Source organism: Pyrenophora tritici-repentis, chromosome 6 (genome assembly GCF_003171515.1).
Source record: "Pyrenophora tritici-repentis strain M4 chromosome 6, whole genome shotgun sequence".
Classification (NCBI taxonomy): domain Eukaryota; kingdom Fungi; phylum Ascomycota; class Dothideomycetes; order Pleosporales; family Pleosporaceae; genus Pyrenophora; species Pyrenophora tritici-repentis.
Genome location: NC_089395.1, coordinates 552,986 through 572,442, shown reverse-complemented (window position 1 = coordinate 572,442; position 19,457 = coordinate 552,986). Strand labels below are relative to the sequence as shown.

General features: G+C 51.6%; 6 protein-coding genes across 6 annotated transcripts; 4 read left to right on the top strand and 2 right to left on the bottom strand.

Annotated features, from left to right (window-relative positions):
* Positions 1–885: 885 nt before the first annotated feature.
* On the top strand, positions 886–1,104 carry PtrM4_114560 (uncharacterized protein; the record flags this gene model as incomplete). The annotated part of the gene is made up of 1 exon (XM_066108132.1): positions 886–1,104. The coding sequence occupies one exon, from the start codon at positions 886–888 to the stop codon at positions 1,102–1,104; it is 219 nt and encodes a 72-aa protein (XP_065961317.1).
* Positions 1,105–1,651: 547 nt separating this feature from the next.
* Positions 1,652–2,090, bottom strand: PtrM4_114550 (putative sterol carrier protein; the record flags this gene model as incomplete). The annotated part of the gene is made up of 2 exons (XM_001934842.2): positions 1,652–2,019; positions 2,075–2,090. The coding sequence occupies 2 exons, from the start codon at positions 2,088–2,090 to the stop codon at positions 1,652–1,654; spliced, it is 384 nt and encodes a 127-aa protein (XP_001934877.1).
* Positions 2,091–2,911: 821 nt separating this feature from the next.
* Positions 2,912–4,897, top strand: PtrM4_114540 (HET domain containing protein; the record flags this gene model as incomplete). Its single annotated transcript, XM_001934841.2, has 1 exon — positions 2,912–4,897. The coding sequence occupies one exon, from the start codon at positions 2,912–2,914 to the stop codon at positions 4,895–4,897; it is 1,986 nt and encodes a 661-aa protein (XP_001934876.2).
* A 248-nt stretch (positions 4,898–5,145) lies between these two features.
* On the bottom strand, positions 5,146–6,324 carry PtrM4_114530 (methyltransferase; the record flags this gene model as incomplete). Its single annotated transcript, XM_001934840.2, has 1 exon — positions 5,146–6,324. The coding sequence occupies one exon, from the start codon at positions 6,322–6,324 to the stop codon at positions 5,146–5,148; it is 1,179 nt and encodes a 392-aa protein (XP_001934875.1).
* Positions 6,325–7,692: 1,368 nt separating this feature from the next.
* On the top strand, positions 7,693–8,718 carry PtrM4_114520 (DUF1421 multi-domain protein; the record flags this gene model as incomplete). The annotated part of the gene is made up of 1 exon (XM_001934839.2): positions 7,693–8,718. One exon carries the CDS (start codon positions 7,693–7,695, stop codon positions 8,716–8,718), a length of 1,026 nt encoding a protein of 341 aa, XP_001934874.2.
* Positions 8,719–16,499: 7,781 nt separating this feature from the next.
* On the top strand, positions 16,500–18,153 carry PtrM4_114510 (Glyco-tranf-2-3 multi-domain protein; the record flags this gene model as incomplete). Its single annotated transcript, XM_001934837.2, has 4 exons — positions 16,500–16,564; positions 16,641–17,487; positions 17,610–17,939; positions 18,001–18,153. The coding sequence occupies 4 exons, from the start codon at positions 16,500–16,502 to the stop codon at positions 18,151–18,153; spliced, it is 1,395 nt and encodes a 464-aa protein (XP_001934872.1).
* Between the last annotated feature and the right edge of the window lie 1,304 nt (positions 18,154–19,457).

Genomic DNA, 19,457 nt, shown 5'->3' with positions numbered 1-19,457 from the left:
GAGAAAGCATTGGCGCAGGCTAGCTGTAGAGGAGCGAATGTACCTCAGTAATCTCTACGCATATGTCAATATCGTAATTATGAAGTGGTGATACAGTACCGCGGAGAATACATGGGTCCCAATGTTGTCAGAAAGAGTCTATGGCTGTTCACCCAGGAGGGCTACAATAATCCGTACTGGACATTCCATAAAGCGAAGTGGTTGCGCTCGAGGTATTTTCTGTCTTTGAAGTTGATGCATGTGCAACATACTTCCTACATCGCATATATCCTGAAGAATCGACTGTCTGTGCCCCCCACTTCTGAACGCGCTAGACTTACGCGTCAAAACTCGGTTCCAACTCTCACCATTCAATCTTCTACTCCTTCATCTCATTCTACTCTCTGCCAGCTTCAGCAGACGGCGATGGACGATTCACTCCACGAAGTGATTGCCAGAGAGGGATTTCCCGTCCTGGGAGTCGATGCATCTGCAACGGAGCTGGTACGCCATATGTGCCCGGACAAAGCTACCACTCTACATGCGCTATCGTATTTCGACGTAGAGTTCGCCCCAAGAATGATCGAAATCCTGACATCTCCCTCACCTCCTACAGTTCAGACTCTACTTGAGTGCACAATTCCAACCGATACCAAGTCAAAGTGGCTTGTATATTTGCAGTTCCTCAAGAAGGTGGGCGACATATAATACCACGTGTACTGTGGCTCTTCGACGCATCCAGAAGGTGGCCCGACGAGACTGGACGAACAAGATGCATACTTCGAAAGGTCGAAACTCTCGAAAGAAATTCAGACAAATTTTACGGATCTCGCTGACAAAGGATACACCCGCTGTGAAACTAGCATCATCGCCGTTGCAGAGATCCCAAAGGACGGTCTTGACTTCATGTTCCTTCGCGCTTACATCTTGATCTTGGGTGCCACACTCACTGTCAAGCTATGGTTCTTCAAGACAGCCACGTATGGCATAGGGTCTAACGATTCACTTTGGAACCAAGCGGAGGTTGTCCATGCAGGCATATACAGCTATGCACAGAAGTGGCTGCACCAAAGGTACATGATGTCTTTGATGAAACTAACATGCGGAGAGACTGGGAAGAAGTAATGAAGGAGGGTATCGAGTGAAAACGATCTTGGAGGCCATACAAAAGAGTTTCAAACAGATGGGGCAGCATACAGCGAAATAATGGATATTAAGTCAGCCAGGATAAAGCACTCTGAGGCAGATACAAGATGGACAGTGATAGAGATGGGTATCAAGAAGGCACCCGCGGAAATCGACAAGGGAGGATGAGCAATAGGTGTTGTGGATGAAAGATGCGTAGAGGACTACACGGCACCAGAAGATCTGCCCAGTTGCATGCTTGGCCGAATCGAATCAGGGAAAATGTAGTTGTGTTAAGAGCCACTGTTGAGTTCCTGTTTAAGTCAATCTTACAAGATTGGATTTCGGCACGTGACCAGCTCTTGGCATGTGACAGTGAGCTTGTCGGCATACATACTACACACACCATGGTGCTCTGGACTTGTCTCTGGGCATTAGATCCCTAGAGACTGCCTGCTTTCATGTTGCCAATCCATATGTATTTAGATCCCCATATGGGGTATTATATACAATGTGACCTTCACAATACCACAACCACCACAACCACCTACAACTTCGCCTTTGTCTGCACCTTCTTCAACAGGGGCTCTATTTTAGCGGCCTTCATCACAGCGCCTTTGACCTTCAATTTCCCTGACATGAACATCCTCTGTGCATTCGCCTTGCCCGCGACTAGCTTTGCGAAGTCGGCATCGTTCGTGATCAGGGTGACATCAGGAGTCTTTCCATCAGGCGCGGCACCCTTTCCGACTGTGCCCGTCTCCTTAAGATCAATGTACCATGTCTCCTGTGCGCCGTTGTTCTTTAGGGTAAAGGCGAAGATGGCGTTGGCTTGCTTGATAGCGTCCTTGCGGTCGGCTTCGGAAGAAAGGGACTGCGCGATCGCGTCAAAGGCGGCGGAGGTAGGGAAAGCGTCTGCGGCGATATTAAAAATGATGGGCTATAGTATGCGATCCAACGGATAGCCTACCGTTCTTGAGAGACATGATGGCCGTGTGTATTGTAGGATGTGTTGGTCAACTCGAGTTATGCGTGAAGGGCTTCAAAGCGCAAGTCTGTATATATCTGTACGATGATTGTGGGGAAAGATATGTCAGAGGCGCAGCGCGAGAAGTCTGGGGTATATAAAGGTGTTCGGAGGCTCGTGACAGCGGTGATGAGGTATTGAAGTGGATCCGGGGAAACATGTGAATGCATGCAGGGGCCACGAACTCCGAACAGAGATGCCGAGGCATGACCGTTTTGGGATTGTGCACGTGGATCGTGGCATCACCAGGTTGGTAACCCCGTGGGGAGGACTCGCATCTCTTGCCTTGCTGGGTATGAGGGAAGTAAATCAAGTGCTTCGAGTTTGTACGTCATTTTGTCTTTCTTTGCTTGTTTTGGATTCGGCTAAAGGTGCGTGGTCGATGGATCTTCTCCTGCTAGACGTATGACAATGCTCTTTCTTCACACAAGTATCTTTCCGTGACCTACCAGCACCCAGAGACAGATTGAAATATCTAAAATGTCGATACCAAGCATGTACTCATTGTACAGCTTATCAACTCCTGACAGTCATGATTCCGGCTTATCCACAACACTTCCGCGCCGCGTTCTCTGGAGTACAGTACAGAAAGCGGACATTGTTACACAGCATGGAATACAGCACATCTGGTTGGTTGTACGTTCTGAGAGGGGGACTTGATACCGGTGAAGACGCGCTAGCACGCGGCTGACATTTAACAACGCGTCCTGCTTTTATCGTCTCCACTCAGCTCAGCTCAACTGAACAGAATAAGTTGACACCACTCTTATTACCTCCCTTATGAAGAGCGATCTCAACAAGACCTTTCGCGAGATCTTCGACAACGATGGAGCAGCATTATATAAACAGTTGTTCCAGGTCCGGGAATTCCAATTAGATCGCAAGGAGTCCGAGCGATGGATGCAACGACCGAGGTTTCTGAAATTGTACAAGCCATCCGATTTCGATGTGGTTGGGAAGGAAACGGACGGCTCTAGGCCTAGGCGAACCATAGCGTTGACGTCTCGGGAAGAAGACAACGAAAGGATAGGCAGGTACATTGCTGTATCATGGCGATGGATCAAAAACGAGGACGTACGAGCTGTTGGCTGCAATACGCAGGCACGCTTTGATTATTATATCAAGAGACCAGGGGAGAAGTCTTACAAAACCGAGTTTCCAGATTGGTTCATGGACCGTGTATGGCGCTTCGCGGAGAGTAAAGGTATTCACAAGATATGGATTGACACGGACTGCATATTTCAAAGGCCAGGAGACGAGGGAAAGTACCCTGAAGATAAGAAACATGGCGTGCAGGCCATGGATCTTGTTTATGGGGGCAGCCTAGCTGTTGGGCTGCTCACAAAGTCTCTTACGAAGCAAGCCGACGTCGACATGCTGGCTGCATTGCTCTCTGAGCAGACATTCACCGGCTTCCAGCTGAAGGAGGATACTGTTCAGGGAATGCTCAAGGTTATTCGTCATGTTCTCAGTGATGATCGTTGGGATCGAGGCTGGATTTTCCAAGAGGATCATCTGGCTTCAAAGAGAATGACATTGCTCATTCCGCACTCTGAAAACATCTCCAAATCTCATCTTAGCGACGTATTTGGAGAACTTTTGGGTGATCTCACCGTCAATCTCGCTCAGTTTCGAAGAACTGTCACCATGTTCTGCCAGGCATGTTCCAAGAGCGGAGAGCACAGATCGCTAAAGGACATCCTGGATAAGGTGAAGCAGTACAACCAATACGACGTACAGACTACCACAACTCTTCGTGTCCTCGACGACGTCTGTAGCCGCTCACTAAAATTGGAAAACGACAGACCCGCCATATTTGCAAATGCACTGCGATTCAAATACCGTCTCGATACCAGCGAAGACTCGTCACTTGCGAAGTCGGACAAATTCAGCATGTCCGTAGTATTCCTCACACTGATCTTGAAGAACGGCGAAATATTCAACAACAACATCAGCACGCTCGACATCCTGTCCTACACCCTCCGCTCCTTGCTGAAAAAGTTGGAATTCAAGATCGATGCCCCACGTCCTGATTACAAGCAAACCTTCGTCGACCATTGCCGCTTTCCAAGCCCGGAAATCTGTGCTCAGGGTATCAAGACCAATGGAATCCTATGGAACCTACGCGATTCAAAGCTCCTAAACCTCAATCCCGGTGAAAAAATGCTGCTCAAACGATACCAGTCCATGCGGCACAGAGGCGCCAGACTCAGCGAAAGAGGCAAAGCAGCAATTGAACTCCTTGCCCGCAAGCTAGCAAGGAACAAGAAAACAAAAAGACTATCCATATATCTCCGCCGCAAAATCAAGCTAGACAAACCAGGTGAAAAAGCCGCAGCATCAACAAACTACATTCTCAACAACCTCTACGCACTATCCGGCGCCCTCCTCAAAGGCCACGAGCTAAGTCTCGGGTCCCCAGATACAGAGACCTACGGAGAACCAGAAGATACGGCCATATTCATAACCAAGCGCAGAGACTTCATGGCTTTCACCAGCTGGGAAGAAGGACCAGATCATGGTCAAGAGCGTTTGGCAAGTCTTCTAGTCACCACGTTCCATGGTTATGAGGGAGTGGGAAAGAAGTACGCGCCACAGGATTCGGATGAAGAGGATGCGCCGTGTGTTTTGAAGAACCGTGGGTGGGTGAATGGGGTGTGGGTTGCGAATAGTGGGGTTAGGGAGAAGGTTGTGTTTCCTGTGCCGGGGATTTTGGAGGGTTGTAGGGAGGTTGGTAGAGGTGTGAAGAGGAAGAGGAAGGCGTGATTTGATGATGATGGTGAGTAGAGTGTGGGTTGGAACTGAAGGATAGTAGATGTTTGCGTTGTTTATGGTAGCGGTTCGGGGTCTCCTATTTTATTTAGGTTGTGGTTAGGGTACTTGCGTAGAATAGAGGGGCGTTCATGATTTGCAAAGGTCTAAAGTCTATTGTATCTTCTAATCATCATCTTCGTGTATCCGCTCCAGGCCTTCTATGGGCCGAATCTAAAACGTCCACTACATTACATCTACGTCTATGCCCATCCTATTCTATAAAGGTTGTATCCACTTTCGTCACCCCGTCCAATGCCCTTCCTCTTTTCCACAAATTCTCTCTCCAGGATCTTGAATGTTGCGCCATACTCATTCTTCGGACATGACTCATCAGCGAATACAGCTTCCACTGTATCCGGTATACCCTCAAACTTCCCCGTCTTGCGCATAGTAACCATGAGCCAGAAAGTACCAGTCGGGGAGAGGAGATGGGCCGCGCAGTCGCGTAGCCAGTTGGCGTGTTCAGGGGCGTAAACAACGTCGGATGCGATAAGGAGATCAGAGGACGATTTCAAATGGGCAGGGGGTTCCGCCCAGTCTAATATCGCAGTTTCTACAGGCGGTGAGCTGTACGAGTTAGGTGGGAAGTTGGTGTCAATATTCGCTTTGCAGTTGTCCAGGACTGCAGGGTGATAATCCGTTGCAGAGATGCTCATGCTTTGGATACCAATCTCAGGAAGTAGTTTCGCCAGCACCAAGCTTACAAGTCCAGTACCGGCACCAAGTTCTGTGATGCTTGCTTGCTCATGAAGTCGAGTTTGATCGAAACCGAATAGGTCCGGATCCGCACACATCATACTGCTCAGTACGATACTAGCACCCCACGACTGAAGTCCGACGGCCGTATGATCTGTCGAAGATAGTGGCGCATCGTTGAGTGTGACTTCAACAGCGTGTCCAGATGAAGTAGGAAAAGAGAAATCTCGTGTGATTGCCTCTTCTTCCTCATCATCGGGGGAGTCGAACAACTTTGACAGAATAAAGCCTGCGTCATCAACAATCTTTTCCCGGACAGACTCGTCAAATTCCAACTCCTCAGCACATGCAATCAGCGAGGTGAGCCATTTGGTGGCAAATGTCCGTTCAAAAGGATCCGTGCGTAGGGCTGCTGTCACCTCCTCGGCATCAGACTCGTCGTCGTCATCTTCGTCCTGCGATGCGTAACCAGAATCAACCGGCTCCGGTGGGGATACAATGGAAGTTTGTTCTCGCTTAGAAGTTGAGTCTGATATGATAGTCGGCAAGCGTACAGGGCAGTACAACGCCTGCAAATTCTTAAGCGCGGTGGCGACCTGGTCCTCGGATGCCACAACCAGCGATCGGATGGATGGTAAACTGCTTGAAGGTGCCAGGCAGTTGCCTGATAAGCTGACACTCATCGGACGCCTCGCCAAACAGCAGAAAGGACACGTTGGCAAACACACCCGCAGAGAAAGAGACAAAGGAACGTGGAGACGGAAGGAAAGAACTGGAGGAAACGTGGAGGCAGGGTCCGAACAAATATAAGAAGCGAGTGACTCAGTGAAACATCGGACAAGGACACGATACTTAGTCTAGTATCAAGCCGCGGACAAATTTGCGTCTTCTAGATCTTTTCACCGCCTGTCGATTGGCATCGTGGGCGCGTGCTTGGGTTCGGGGTGCTTTTGTGCCGATTGGGCTTACTTTGTGCTGTGCGCAGAGCCTCCAACGGTAGCGATACCATGGTACCAATACGACAGTCGTTGTACCGTGGAAATGTGGCCATCTTGCAATGCTTTGATGCGGCGAATTTTGCGTGGGATGGATGCAGCGTGGGTCGCTAGAGCCGCATCGAAATAAGGGATAGCGTAGAATCACGTGCTAGACACCCAAGATATCTCCAACGGACATCCCCGGCCAGCAGACCACATTTCGACGGAACCTAAGAAATCTTGAGCATCTTGGTATACCACAATGGGAACATTTGACGGGATCTGTTGATTATAGCGCTAGTGGCTTGGAAGTGCTTTGCGCGCACGCTGTCCACGATGAACAGCGCAGGCGACGGGTCGGCGGTACTCTGTAACCTTCTTTTCAGCCACAACTCATGCCACAGGGGTGCGAAAATAACTTGTGGTTCGAGTCTTTGGAGAACGCGTTATCTCTGATTTACGCCTTGGATACGAAAAGAGCCACAGCGCAGTTACATTATATGGAGAGACCGGAACGGAGCGGTTTTGTGAATATTGGCTTCGTCGGTCAGTCGACTGACGCGGGACAACTCTCCATGTGGGGCCTAACAATTGTCCGAAGGAATGTCAGAACGCGATCGAACCATTAACAGACAAGATAATACTTTCATGGATACGAGAATCAGTGATTTCGTCTGTTTACGCGCCATATGTACCATTAATTTGGGGGCGTAATGGGCGGGCTGAACACCTGTCCAGCCAGCGCGGCTCGGGGCGTTGATCCAGGCGTCCAGCGCTTCACACCTGCAGTCAACAGCCGTCAAGAGCTCCCTTTCACCCTACGACCGCTCTACAACTACATAGAACACTACCAGACTCCTAAGAAGCTTTGCGAACCTTTCAGCTACCTAAACTCGTTATAAAAGCTCTTCGTTCGCGGTTTGAGCGTGTCAGGAGGCCGGACGATCATGTATTGAGAGTATCGTGAGGGGCCTAACTTGTGCTTACCTACGGACACTGATGACGACACTACTGTCCCTGCACCTTTGCTGCATGTGAAAGTCGGGTCGGTAGATATAAGATTCCATAAAAAGAATGGAATCGCCAAACCTCACCCCGCAGTGGCAGTTCTGGCAAACACAACCGTACCAGCAATCGCCTTCACCGCCAGCGCAATCACCTCATGGCTACCCACAATCTCACGGCCCCGAGTACACACAGTACATGCTGGCGGCAGGATCTTACGTTCAACCGCACTACAGCAACACATCTGGTATACACATGATCGCTGAATTACCGGCACCACTACCGCCATCACCATCTACAACGACCCCAGAGGAGCAGTTGAAGCAAGATGAACTACTTGCGCGCAAGATGCATCAAATGGAACTTGAAGAAGCCAGGAGAAAATCAGAAAGTGCGGTTGGTCAGCATCAACGCCCCGTGAGCATGATGCCACAAGCCTCGCAACAATTGTCACCACCGCTTTTACACCATCACCAATCTGCGCAAACCCTCCGGCCTCATTCAAGAAGCTTCTCCTCAATTCCCAACCAGCGGCCAGTCAGCATGGTACCACCAAATACCCAGCAACTTGCGCCGTTGCCTCTTGCACACCATCGCTCAGCGCAGTCACTACGACCTCACTCTCAAAGCGTAGGAGCAGCGACCGAGCCGTGGAGTCCTGAATCGTTCGCTTCACAACCTAAGCCGCCTCCTATACCACAGCCTACTCCTCAAATTGACCTAAGTCGCTACAGCACATTGCCCGAGGTAGTAGTGGAGTCACACCCAGTATCTTACTACGAACCAAAGCCTCAATCTGAGAGCTTCCCAATTCCCGTCCTGCCAGCCCCACAACAACCAGCCAGACGTCCATCCGTCGCGCTCGATCCATCATCCTTACCTGCATACCTCGAGCAATACCGCCAAGCACCCTACCCACCCCAATGGACCCCCACCACCATCCCTCTCCACCTTCTACGCCCACCGAGACCCCCAAACCCTCTTCCAGCACAACCTGGCTCGATACCCCCTCAACCTGTTCCTGGAAAACAGTCCGACACTCCGATCCCTCGGCCTCCACCACCCCAGCAGCCTACACCTTCAAATTCAAAGTAATAAACGGCACATTCCGCGCCCCGAAGTTCTCCTGGACAATGACGTACACTGCTTCAGCCTCCCTTTCACCCAGCACCACGAAGAAACCCCCCAAAGACACGTGGGCCTACGAACTCAAACTCGACCCGCGCTCCAACCTCCGCAAATCAGAAACCCTCATCCATGAGAACACGGCTGAAAGACCAATCTTAACAACATACGTTCATGCGCTAAACTACGATTCCTTACGCTTTATCGGACCCGACGGGCGTGCGTACATGTGGGTTTCTAGTTCAAAATTGTCCTGTCTGAATGGCGCTAGGTATGATACGCTGCGGCATGCGTTGTTTGTTGCTACAGGGAATGTACCGGATCCGCTTTATGGACAGATTGTTGCTGATCATTGTTTTTGGGATGGGTATGGGGCTGGGGCTGGGGATGTATTACCGGATGAAGCGCTTAATGTGAGGGCGCGGGATGTAGATCCAGCGGTGGTGGTGACGACGTTGCAGATTATGAAGGATTGGGAGAAGACGACACTGCGGGCGGAGAGGGCGCGGTATAAAGAGGCTTTTAGGGTGGGCGAGGAGGAAGCGAGGAAGGGGGTTCTTGGGAGGGTTAGTTATTGGAAGGGTTGAAGGGGGGGTCGGAGTATAATGGGGGGGATTATATGATCATGTTCGTTTTTATGTATTGGGTTTGGAGTGGGTGGGGGGTTAAAGTGTCGGTATTGTTATGGAACTTTTTGTATGAGGTTGTGGTCTAGAGGTCACGATATATTTGGTATACTTTTTTTAGCTGTACCTCCTGCTTTTATCGGTGAGATCGACGTTAGCAAGGCGATCATGTTGGAGAATGACGTGCATGTCCGAGACCGGTGAGCTCGCTGATCTTTTCTGTGGGTGGGATCCATGCCACTCTTTCTACACGGATCTTCTTTTGTCGCCTATAGCATTTTGATCGTTACATAACTCCGTTCTATCTAATTGTCACAGAGAGTAAATTTTGTAGTCACATCTAGAATACATCGCTCGTGAATATAAATGTCGATACCAAATGGAAGCATTGATATGATTTGTTTCGGATTATGTATATAGTCTTGATCATGTAAGCCACTACATAGCGTTTGCTAGAGCACCGCTGTAGCTACATACTTGAACCGTCAGTGAAACTATTTCGCGAGCGATGGAGAGTCCAGTAGTTGAACTCAAGCTTCATCATGGATGACTCGTCTGTTGACTGAAGCAGTGCTCGATCATCACTGCACAACTGTGAAATCTAACGTTAGCACCCACAACAAATGAAGGCAACCACAGAAGCGGTAGGTCCATGCACAGGCTAGATTAATGATATATATTGACCAACGGGAGCCACATTGCTTACGAGAATTCAGGGGTCGGCATCAACAAAACTGGTAGCGAGCGGGGCGAACACTTCGGCAATTGACTGTTCACACACGCCATTGCTTCCGGGGCAGTGGGCATAAGATAGCTGGTATTCTTTAGAAATAATGAATTTATGCAATATTCAAAATGTTATCGCTGGTTGAGACCAATGGGTATGTTTCATGTATAAAAGATTTGTTGACGATTTACCACGTCCAAGGTTATATTCTTGGGGTGATAATGGGATTATACTTCTTGATTTATAGGTGTCCCGATAATCATACCGAAGAGGTGTAACACTTGTGGATGATGGCGTATTCTTGGCGAACGGATGACGGGAAGTAGATTGGTGATGGCATAGATTACCACGCGTACTTCCATACAGACTGTACCATGCATCCGAACGTATATACAATCTAGAGATGAGGCTGTTGGGAGATATACATGAGTGTATCTGGCGAACAGGTCGTACCTGGTACAAGCAGCTCTTGCTGGGGGCCAAGAGGCCCCGCTTACATTGCGCAGATCTTGTCGATCAATGCGACGTGGTGGGGAAATTTCCAGATGCATATTTCCCCTCACAAAAAGACCGATATTCTTTGCTTTGCAGTTGACCGCATGGCAATCCTCTGCCGACGCAAGCCCGTTCTATGCAGCTTGACACCAATCCCGCTCTTGCCGCTGAATCGATCGATCGAGGCCACGAGGAAGAACCCTTAAAATTCTTGACGGTTTACCCGCCCCAACATCGTTTCTGAGAATTCGAGAACCATGATGGTAATTTCTGCATACCGTTCGCCTTCGTACTGCTCTCGTCGTATTGGTTCCGGGTCCAAGAGCCGCAGTTGAGGGTGTGAAGAGGTATGCGAGCTTTGTGTAACGGGCGTCTCTCCCGCTCGTTGTTGATCTAGGTTGCTTGAAGTCCAAATATGCGCCATTAGTATAGTTCGTGCACTATGAGGCCCTACTGGTCGGCAAACAGCTCCGGCGACCAATCCAGAGGCTGTTGGTGCTAGCGACTTCTGCACTGCTGACAATGGCTTCGTTCAGTGGTCGCCGAGATTTTAAGATCATTGGAAAGGTGAAATGATGCTATGACATCTTTGTGTGACGAAGGAGTATGTGGAAAACAGTGATGGGACAAGACAGCATTTTCATGTGTTGCTGGTTGCAGATCAAGCTGGAATCTATCGTGCAAATAGGGACGAATGCATGAGCAAGCGTCACTGGCGTGCTTCGCTCAGCTGACAGACGGTCTGGACATCGGCCAGAACGGCGTCTTGGTGCTCGTCCTTCACCCCGCAGCCACTAGCGTAGTAATTGCGTAGCCAATAGACGATGAGCGATTACCCTGCGTTGTATACCTGGCTTGCACACCTTTTGCTCCCCCCATGACTTCTCTTTGAAGGATGTCGGACTAGCAGTGAAGGTTTTAGTGGCCGTCTGTCCGCGGAACTTCTCCAGACGGTTGGGTAATATCGATCGCCTATCGCGTGTTATTTCAGCCATGGCGTTCTGGCTGGTACGGGTACGGGTAGCAGCAGGATCGTAAAGGCGCCGCTGTTGTGGCTAAGTTACACTGCCAAGCAACGTGGAATAATTGCCCGTGCAGGAAGCGACAGTCGTGTAACATGAGTTGCAGGAGTAGCCCAATACAGCCTTCTGCGTTGATGCAGATTCAAAAGTCGCTTTCTCGGCCGGATTTCCTATTGCATAAGATTCCTCTTACTGTATGGAGTGGTGTATTGGATTGTTACCGCGTCTGACCGGGCAAACCGGTAAGACCTCGTACGGCATGTTCCTCCTTTTCACCTCCTCGCTTGAATCCGACTCACTGACCGATGTCGTGCATGCGAGTCCCTGATTAGGCGTAGACCAATCAAGACTGTTGAAATAGAAAGGGTACTAATCCCGGATCGTGCATCTTAGACCTGCTTTCGAGCCGTCAGTCAGGTTGGCTGCTTACCACACTCTATCGTGTATGCAAGGGGGTTCGCCGCACAATCGAAGCCCTCAAAAAATTCATCGCTTATCCCTGTTAGCCGTTGAGACGTCGTGTGTTGTGTTCCAGACCTTGAGCAACAATCAAGATGTTGGCATGACTTGCTGCTGATGGCGCTCAAGAACTTCTGGAACCTGGTTTGGAATCGACCTAAAGTCGTTGCATCAATATTTCACATGTAATGCCATATGCTGCGGGGTCTAAAGCTGAAAACCGATAGAGTGTTTCACCAAGTAATCGAGGAGAGTCGATGGCTGTTGAGATTAGCATGCTTGCATGTGACAGCGCGTATCGTTCGATGCGGCAGACCATGAGGCTTTCTTGTAGATGTAGGTTCATGTTCCAGTTGGTTTAGAGTATAGTTTGATCGAGTCAGTTGACTTGGAGACCAACGCTTGTTCCTTGCTAGGCATGCCGACTACACACTATGTCGAGCAGCTGCTGGCATTTAGCGTCCCTCATGTACGACATCAGACTAAGATCGACTAAGATCGCATTTTATCCTCTCTCGCATTGCCCAGCCGTCATTCGTAATCTGAGGGCTCATGTCAAACGAAGGCTGCATGGAAACGGCAGGGTCATCTGCTCCCTCGATGGACAAGGTTGATGTCTGCCCTGAACAACAGAAAAAATTCTTCACGAGCATACGTACGTATACTTTACAGGACGGCGCAGAATGACGACAACGCTCCAGCCGCTGCGAATGACATTGCGGTAATTGAATAGGCTCACCTTCCCTTATTTTCGTGGGATGGGGGTATGCAGCTAAAGCTTTTTCACACCGGTCGGGAAAGGCAAGCACAGCCATGGCTAATTGTCGGACAAGAGGCCCTCCGAGCGATTTCGTAAAGAGGGATATGCAGACAGTGCAGAGACATGCAGAGTGTGGCTAATGGTATTCACCTTGGAAAGCTGGCCGAATCACAGCAGGCCTCAATCTCCGGTAGCGCGGAAGAGGTCCCATGTCATCTGAGGCAACCAACAGAAATCCAGTTGAACCTGTTGACGTCTCTGGAAGATCCTTGGTCAATACTGTGGTGTACGGGGTGTACGGGGTGTACAACGGTGTCGTGCGCTGTCCAGTGCTAGTTGTCAGCTCGCCCAGTATTACAGCCCACATGTGGTGACGTATGGGCCTTTCTCAACCTGGCGAGAAGCTGGTGTGAGTGTGTGGGGAACAAGCTGGGCGCCACCCCAAGAGCGTCTAGGGCTCTTTGAGACTGGCGATGCGAGGGAGTAGCGCGGTCAGGGATGATTCCCATAACCCTGGCCCCCGTGCCGACACTCGTGCGGCACTGCTGCAATATGCTGCTCACTATAAGCTCCGGTGTTTACCATGTGTGTCTGCGCTTGGCTGTATGCGCTGTTTAGCACAGATCTGGTGTGGGTGGAGGGTGTAAGATAAGTAAGGCATCCATGTGATGGATTCGCGCTAGGGCCTTCTGTCGATCGTACCAATGTAGCTTGCCCACCAGCAACCACTACCGTCACTAAGCCGCTTCTCGCGACCTAAATTTACCATTATCTGCTTGTATCGCGACTACTCCTTCGCTTGGGACGAGCGTCTAACCTCACAGGAACTGCATGCCTTGGTGTCGCTGACAAATGGCGTGGATGTCGCGCCACAATTCGAGTTTCGCCAAGTGTGCAACCCTGGGTACAGGGAACCCTAGGCTTACTACTCAATCAACAACAGTGCCGTTGGTGAAAGAGTAGTCTCGATCAATGTTTTGCATCCCGCTAACCAAACGCCACTTGATTCCGGGGTGTGAGGAATGCCAGCCGCTGCCCATTCAGGCCAGCAGCCTCCTCAAAGCAAGATTCGACATGGCCTCATTACACGGCTTGGGTGTTGCACTGCGAAGTTGTGGAAACACTAGATTGCTAATAACCAGCATGATCTGCGGCATTGGAATGAAGTCGATAGTAATTGCTAGCTCATTTAGCCGCGAGCGGTCCTGGACCCGAAAGGTCATTCCAATGATCTTTGACCTAACTCAAAGTCCACATGGGGTCAAGCAAAGTGCCTGAGTGTGCATGCTTCCCTGCACATATCCTGCGACTATCTTCCAGCTAAACAATGGAGAATGCGCATGGTGATGTTTATGGCAAAGTCGGATGGGAGTGTAGGAGAAGCAAAAAGCATCCGCAGATCTCTTGGCTAGATGTGAAATGTGCTTCCAATGTCAGGGTCGAAGGCCGTCCTATACTGACAGGCGAGCCAAGCACCATGCGGCTCACTGCAGAGCCTCACAGCAGGCCATGACCACATCCAGCTGCATGGACCCTCGCCGGGTGGATGCCAACAGCTCGGGTCGGTGTAGCATGTCACTGATTCTCGAGCGAAAACGAGGAAATCCCATCAGTTTGCCATGATGGCCACAGGAGAAGGCAGCTAGCAACCGGGGGAGTATGCCTGAAGTTCTACACGCGGTCAATTTATCGGCCTCATGCTACAGAAGCGCACAGCCGCAAGTAAACGGCTCTGGTCTCGCGAGGAAGCGGCAACTAATCCCGCGAATACGCGGAGGATCATCGTCGTCCCTGCGCCTTGTGTTGAATGACGCAATGTCCAGATGGGTTCTGGCAGCTGTACCTAGGCGATGAGATCTTCGTCGTGTCAGAGTGTCTCGCATGACCAGCTACCCAGGACAGCAAATGGTCTAATTGGCACTAGAGGGTTTCGGGTGCTGACGTGAAGAGACGGGATATTGGTTGACATACACCAAACAACGAGCTTGCCATGTAGCAGAGTTGGTACAGAGGACTCACGACCAAAGACGGGTGTGTTGGCCTGGAGGCTGACTGTGGAATGTGCATGTCTACGAGGCGGTAGAAAGGTAGGTTTTCCATGCAGGGAAGCGCCAACTGTCATGACCCATAATGGACACCCACCCACCGTTATTAATTACATGCAGCATGCACGAGCAAGCCGTCTACATGGCTAGCAGAGAGGCCATTGGGCGCGCGTATGTGATTCCGCGGGCCGAAGACTGGATCTGCAAGAGCATGGTAGGAACCCCGTCTCTGCAGCGGTCGTACATGAACGTGAAGGGTGAGTGGGAGCGGACACGGACCAGGTTGCTCTTGATCCGGTGCAGGTACCTTTGGATTCGGCTGGCCGCAGCGGCACAGTTGGATTGATTACAGCCAAAGCATGATGGCAGTGCGAGAGGTGCTGAATATGGCAATGTGGCCGACCAGGAGGCCATGGGCCAATGTACGACATGTTTAGTCGGTTAGTGGTTGGGGGACGGAGTGGCTTGGTTGTAGCCCCGACGGGCGAAGCACATGACATGGCAGCACCCGGGTTAATTAAGTTTGGGATTTGGTGGTATGGAAAAATTCCCGTTGGCCAGACGCGGGCATGAGTGGACGGCAGTAGAGGGCGGGCTCTCATTGAGTGTTGCGGTTGTGTGTTTTGGACCATGGGCAGGTAGGTAGTAGCAGGTATTGGTAATTAGCCGTGCCGGAAGCATGTAGGAGCGGAATCTGGAGATAGAGAGAGAGGAGAGAGGCGAGCCCGAGCCCTAGCCCTTGTGCTTGTGCTTGCCGCCATCAGACCCTCCCAAGCGCCTATTCGGTCTACTGCTACGGTATTGCGCCACGGCTGCTAGAGTTGCTAGAGACTAGAGTCCGCTTGCAGCGGCTAGCGCATAGTAAAGCGAAGTGCGCAATTCAGGCCTAGAGCCAGTGGATGGATCTCAGTTGGTCTCACGCCAAGCGGGGTCACTTTGTCGACTTATTGACCAGGACCCATCCACCATTCGATCATCAGCCGCATCGTCTTCAGCCCGCGCGTCGGCAGCGTATCGCACGGCGCCGTGCCCCCCAAGCTGTGGCCACTTTTTTTTCAGACTTGCGAGGGTCGACGGTAGACGCTCACTTTGTGGTGGGATAGAGTGGGGAGGCGTCGTGCTGTCTCGTGCCCCCATCCGCAAAAGCACCGGAGCGGCCGCGGGGCGGTTGCACTTCAGGCCCTGGTCAGCAACGCACCTGGCACTGTGGTGCAGTCGATCCCTGAAGGCGCTGCGTCTAGGGTGCCTAGGAATATGCGAGCGATTCAACGGCTGGCGGGATCCAAGCATGACGCTCGAGCTCAGTGGGCGCAGCTGCTATTCCCGACTTGGGCCCACCCCTGGTCTCCTTTGGAATTTCGCAACTACCTCATGCTCCAGCCATGTTCACACTACCCCAAAGTCTGCTAAGGGAATCTCATGCAGCTTAAACAGCGCCGGGAAGCGAAACATGACCTCGCCGCCCTAGCCCGCTGGCAAGCATGTGTTTAAATACCTGTCACTTCCGCTGCTTCCCCGATGCAAGCGGCTTTTCACTCCCACCATTCGATGTGATCTTCGTTTACCGTCCACCGTCGTAGTCCACGTTCTGTACTACCACGCTCGTTGGCCGTTGCAATGTTTCCCTTCTCGTTAGCATTGTTCCCTAATTGGAGTTGGTTCTGTATCTTTTTGGCGCTTTTGTATGTCGAAACTCCCGCTGCGGCCTGTCCCAGACTGCCGTCCCCGCACGCCGACGACACTGACTCGCTACCACAGTTTGTTTCGATATGTCAGACTATGGGTCAACCTCGCGAGCAACTGGACATACACACCCATCCAGCCCGTCGACGACCCGACCATTACTTCCAAAGACATGACCGTCATCATCCCCACCGTTGCCGAGGATCTCCAGCAGTTGAAAGAGACGGTCCAGAGCGCATATCGGCTCGAGCCCCTTGAGCTTCTCCTCGTGACGCCCGACTCTCGGGTAAAACGCGTGTATCAAATGGTTGAAGAGCTGGGGAGCCCCAAGACCATCCAGGTATTGTCCGTCAGCCAAGCCAACAAGCGTCGACAACTATGTCGGGCTATCCCGGAAGTTGAGACCAAGATTACACTCTTGCTTGACGACGATGTATGGCTGCCCGAAAAGTTCACAAAATGGATTCTGGCCCCCTTTGAAGACCCCAGGGTCGGAGGTGTGGGCACCAACCAGCAAATCCGCCGCTTCAACCGGTCAAGCATCTGGGAGTTCCTAGGTGCTATCTACCTTGTCAGGAGAAACTTTGACTGCACTGCCTGCAACTGGATAGACGGAGGGCTGCCGTGTCTGTCGGGTCGGGCTGTCGCCTATCGATCCGAAATCCTACAGGACCCAAACTTCACATACGGCTTCACACACGAAACATGGGGAAGCGATCACTTTCTAAACGCAGACGACGACAACTTCATCACCCGCTGGTTATTTTCGCACAACTGGAAGATCCAGATGCAGAACCACCGCGAATGCGAGGTCGAGACGACGCTCGAAGACGACGCAAAGTACCTTCGTCAATGCCTCCGATGGGTGCGCTCTAATTGGAGGAGCAACCTGACCAGTCTAACGGAAGGCTACATGTGGATGGTGAGTTCAGCTAGTTTTCAATATTTGCACAAAACTTGTGCCCCGACGGCGCCAAGCCAAGCCCCTCTTTTCAACTGCGCCGACTTGCCTGTGCACCTGTGCTAATCATGTGCGCGCCACAGAACTACCCATGGTCTCTCTACGCCGTCTTTCAGACAACGCTTACGCAATGGGCCTTTCTCCTCGATTGCGCCCTGGTCGCATCCGTATACTTTGCTCTATCCGAGGCAGGCTACTACGCCGTCGAGGATGACAAGATGTCACACTCGGAGAAATGGCAGCGCACACTTTTTTGGGCCCTGTTCCTGGCACACTGGATCTTCGCAAAGACGATTAAGCTTGTCCCGCATTTATTAAGAAATCCCGGCGACGTCCGCTTTGTCCCGGTCTCAATTCTGTTTGGTTACTTCCACAACCTGATCAAACTCTACGGCTGCATCACAGTCACCGAGGTATGCTGGCTCCCCCTATTCCGTGCGCTTCCAAGTTCGACGGCTAACATGTCATGATCAGACCACTTGGGGTACGCGCGAAGGCGCCGATGCAGACGACAACATAAGGATGTTGCCCATTCCGCCGATGGCGGCGATTACTCCCCCTCTGACGCCTCCGCCCGGCGGTCGCGTGCTTCGCGAACGCGGTGCGGGATTTCCAATGATGAATTAGATGACAGTTTCCACTTTTTGGTCAGCATTCTAGGCCTCGAGCCACGGTTTTTATTTTTGATGCGGCAATGTTAGACGCATGGGAGGTAGAGCAGCATCGTGTTGTTTCTCACTATAGAGCGTGGCAGCTCTCGGATACCAAAAATGGGCCCGGTTGGTTGCATGGCGTTATGGCGTTGAAGCCCAGGTCGAATTTGCAGCGTTGGGCAAAGTGTTGGTCAATACCCAACCGTGTAGTTTATGCAAAAAGTCATAATGACATTTCTGTTAACTCGATGCTCGATGCTCGATGCTTACTGCTTACTCTTCAGTCGGCCTTGTTGCCGTTGGCCGCCCTCTCGTGTGTCGCGCTTTGCACCAGCCGGATGGCGCTTTCCCTTGGTCTCAAGGTCGAGCTTTCCACTTTGTGCTCGCGGACCCACAGCATCCGCAACCCACTCGTTCCCCGAGCAACGAGCGAGAAGGCGTAACGAGCGAGAAGGCGCAACGACGCGGCCAAGGCCGCACATATCCCGCAGCACGTAGCACGCAACACACACACACACACATACACACACACAGTAGGCAAGGGGTTACAAAGATAGATAGGGCGGCGCTCAACACCTGTCCAAAAGGCGCAACACTGGGTAAACACACCACATGATAAATCAGAGACCCCGGTCAGCCGTCTTAGGCGTCTTACCCGCGCCCCACGGACTACTACGTATAGCGCGAACCATCACCCACATCGACCTGGCGGCTTCAAAGCTCGTTTGTAGAGTCTGGGCCGCATCGACGACAATAGCGGCACGTTATCAACAACGGAGAGACTACCAGCAGCATCAACAGGCAAGGCAATACAACCGACGAACCACTCCAAGACGGCAGGTGCGAAAAATGGCGTGTACCTAACCTAGGTAGCCCTCGGCTTACGGGATGCGGACTACGGACTCGATTGGAAAACCCACTACCCACTCACCTCGTCTGTCTCGGAACTACTTCGTATCTCCGCTTTCGGCCATGGTCGCCAATTGCGCCTACGGCTACGGCTACGGCTACGGCTACGGCTAACGTTACGCTGTCGCGGCGGAAGCAACCTCTGCCATGCATGTGCAGATGGGTCATGATGAGCATTGCGTCTGCTCCGTCACAGTCACATTCCGATGGCGCTGACAAGTCCATGGGGGGGGGGGGGGGGGGGGGGGCTTCTCAGTCGCCATGTCCATGCCCATGCCACCAACCGACACGTCTTTTGAAGCGGGCCCGCATGCTGCACGGCCTAGCTGGAGCTTCAGGGAAACCGTGCCGGCGCCGAACTTCTCATGC